Source organism: Palaemon carinicauda, chromosome 18 (assembly GCF_036898095.1).
Source record: "Palaemon carinicauda isolate YSFRI2023 chromosome 18, ASM3689809v2, whole genome shotgun sequence".
Lineage (NCBI taxonomy): Eukaryota > Metazoa > Arthropoda > Malacostraca > Decapoda > Palaemonidae > Palaemon > Palaemon carinicauda.
The window spans coordinates 136,143,988-136,146,739 of NC_090742.1; the positions used below are offsets into that span (position 1 = coordinate 136,143,988).

At 40.0% G+C, this 2,752-nt stretch overlaps 1 protein-coding gene across 1 annotated transcript; it reads left to right on the top strand.

Moving 5' to 3' along the window:
- Positions 1-407: 407 nt before the first annotated feature.
- On the top strand, positions 408-1,469 carry LOC137657566 (uncharacterized). Its single transcript, XM_068391898.1, has one exon. It carries the CDS (start codon positions 408-410, stop codon positions 1,467-1,469), a length of 1,062 nt encoding a protein of 353 aa, XP_068247999.1.
- Positions 1,470-2,752: the final 1,283 nt, after the last annotated feature.

A 2,752-nucleotide genomic window follows, 5' to 3' on the forward strand; every position in this document is an offset into this window, starting at 1 on the left:
TTTCCAGTGTTTGTGGCCAACAGAGTCCGTCAAATAAGAGACTTCAGCAACGCTAACCAGTGGAAATACGTTAACGCTGATTTGAACCCAGCAGACGTTGCATCACGTGGAGTAGGTTCTGTGATATCGTCAGACATGACTTGTTGGCTGGAAGGTCCGGATTTCTTGAATATGCCGGCTTCAGAATGCCCTGCAAAGATGCACCCAGCAGCGAACCGCAGGTTACAGAAGAGGACTTCATGTCTTTAGTTACTACAGCTACATCAGAAGAAGGATCACCATTTATGACTTTAATCACCTATTTCTCCAGGTGGGAGAGACTGAAGAGAGCAATAGCAGTATTCATAGCATTTTTGGCTTTCTTACAAAACAAAGAACAAACTATAAATCTAAGGATCGCACAGATCATGCAAAAGGCTGAAAAGGCAATCGTTTGCTTTATACAAAAGATCACCTTTGCAAACGAGGTCGAGAAACTCAAGAAAAAAACCACAAAAGAAGACAAGAGAGAACACTCGCTACCAAAAACAAGTACGATATTCCGTCTCGACCCAGTGCTCATCGACGGAACTCTGCGAGTGAGAGGACGCCTCTCGAAAGCCGCAATGGACTCTGATGTGAAACATCCTATGCTACTGCCACAACATTCGCATGTCACCACTCTAATCATACGAGATGCTCATAAGAAACTTGGCCATGTCGGTAGAAATCATACCATTGCAGCAATTAGAGAACGCTTTTGGATTGTTTCAATCAACTCTGCTGTCCGACGTCAACTCCACAAATACATAACGTGCAGAAAAATGAGAAAGCCACGCCAAGAGCAGAAAATGTCCGACTTACCTCAAGATCGTCTCGAGCCAGCTCCACCATTTACATTCACAGGCGTAGACTTTTTCGTGCCCTTTATTATGAAGGAGAGCCGCAAGGAGCTCAAACATTACGGCGTCATATTCACCTGTCTTGTCACTTGCTCCATTCATCTAGAAGCTGCTAACAGTCTCGAAACAGATTCCTTTATTCACTGCCTACAACGCTTCATAGCCCGCAGAGGCACGGTACAAGAAATCCGATGCGACAACGGGACCAACTTCATCGGAACACGGAATGAGCTGAACAAGGCTTGGTCAGATCTGAACCAAAACAAAATTCAAAACAAACTACTGTACATGAATATCGACTGGAAACTTAACCCACCTATGGCATCGCACATGGGCGGCGTATGGGAGCGCCAGATCCGTACCATTTGGAAAGTTCTATCTGCGCTATACTTTGACCAAGGGACTCGCCTCGATGACGAATCATTCCGCACGCTACTCTGCGAGGTAGAATATATTGTGAACTCAAGACCGATCATGACCTGTTCTCATGATCCTGACGACATGGAACCACTAAGTCCGAATCAAATCCTCCATATGAAGTCACCCAAGAGGTTAATACCAGGACCTTCGCAACCAGAATATGTGTAATCCAGAAAAAGGTGGCGTAGAGTACAATATTTGTTGGACTTGTTCTGGAGCAGACGGAAAAGGGAGTACATAGTCAGCCTGCAGCAACGCCCCAAATGGAACAAACAACAAAGAAATACACAGGAAGGTGACATCGTGCTCCTGAAAGAAGAGAACACGCCAAGACTTCACTGGCCACTAGCAGGTGTAACAGAGGTACTGCCAGACGCCAGAGGTGTTGTGAGAAGCGTCAAAATTTGAACCCAATCTTCTGAACTGCACAGACCAGTGAGCAAGCTCGCACTCTTGCTTCCAAAAGAAGATCAAGTGTTATAGATATTATCCAGAGACACTATATGACATTGATATTTCTAGTTCATATCTGTTTGTCAAACTCATTTAAATTTTTTATGTGTTTATCGTTTTAATGTTCGCTCTTTCATTATCAAATTTAAACATCAACGACTGAATTGCGGATGAATGCTGGAAAGAATGGTGCTTCAATGGTTAAGCTTGTTTTATTCATGTTCGATTCACGTATTGTAGTATGAAATGAAATATTAGTTGTGCATCCTATATTTTTTTGTAAATCATACGATTTAGAGGTCGAGCAATGTTGATGCCCAACGATTTAACTGTAAATATTCGTTTGTGTTTTCTAGTTATCGCGATGGTTAATATTAAGGTTTGTTGTGTGGTAGTTTGCTGGTTCGAGTCTATGCTCGGCCATATGAATTGTTTACTTGGTGTTGGGTTGTTTTAGCTAATTTATGCATAGTTCTTGGTCACGTGAACTTTATGGTAATCTACAGTGTCTTCCTGTAAACAAATGAGGAAACTTATCAGTTTAAAAAGAGATTTCATACAGAACGGATATAACGAATATAACGAAAGTTGGTATTTACTTAGGAATATTTGGACCGTTTGTTGTAGGAACACAATTTAAATGAATCACATCACGTCACTTCACATCACTTCAAGTTACACTACATGCGTCAAGTCTACATGTATAAATGCCTAACAATTTAACCATATCGATGTTAACGTCATGGATCTAATAAAGAACTACATGAGCATATCAAAATTGTGTTTCTCCTTCATTCACGTTAAGCAATAGAAGAATAGTGCATTAACATATATATATATATATATATATATATATATATATATATATATATATATATATATATATATATATATATATATATATATATATATATATATATATCAGAGATTGTGAATTGTGCATTCAATAAGAGGAAGCATGCAAATCTTGCTTCATACCAACCATTCGGTAAAAGGTG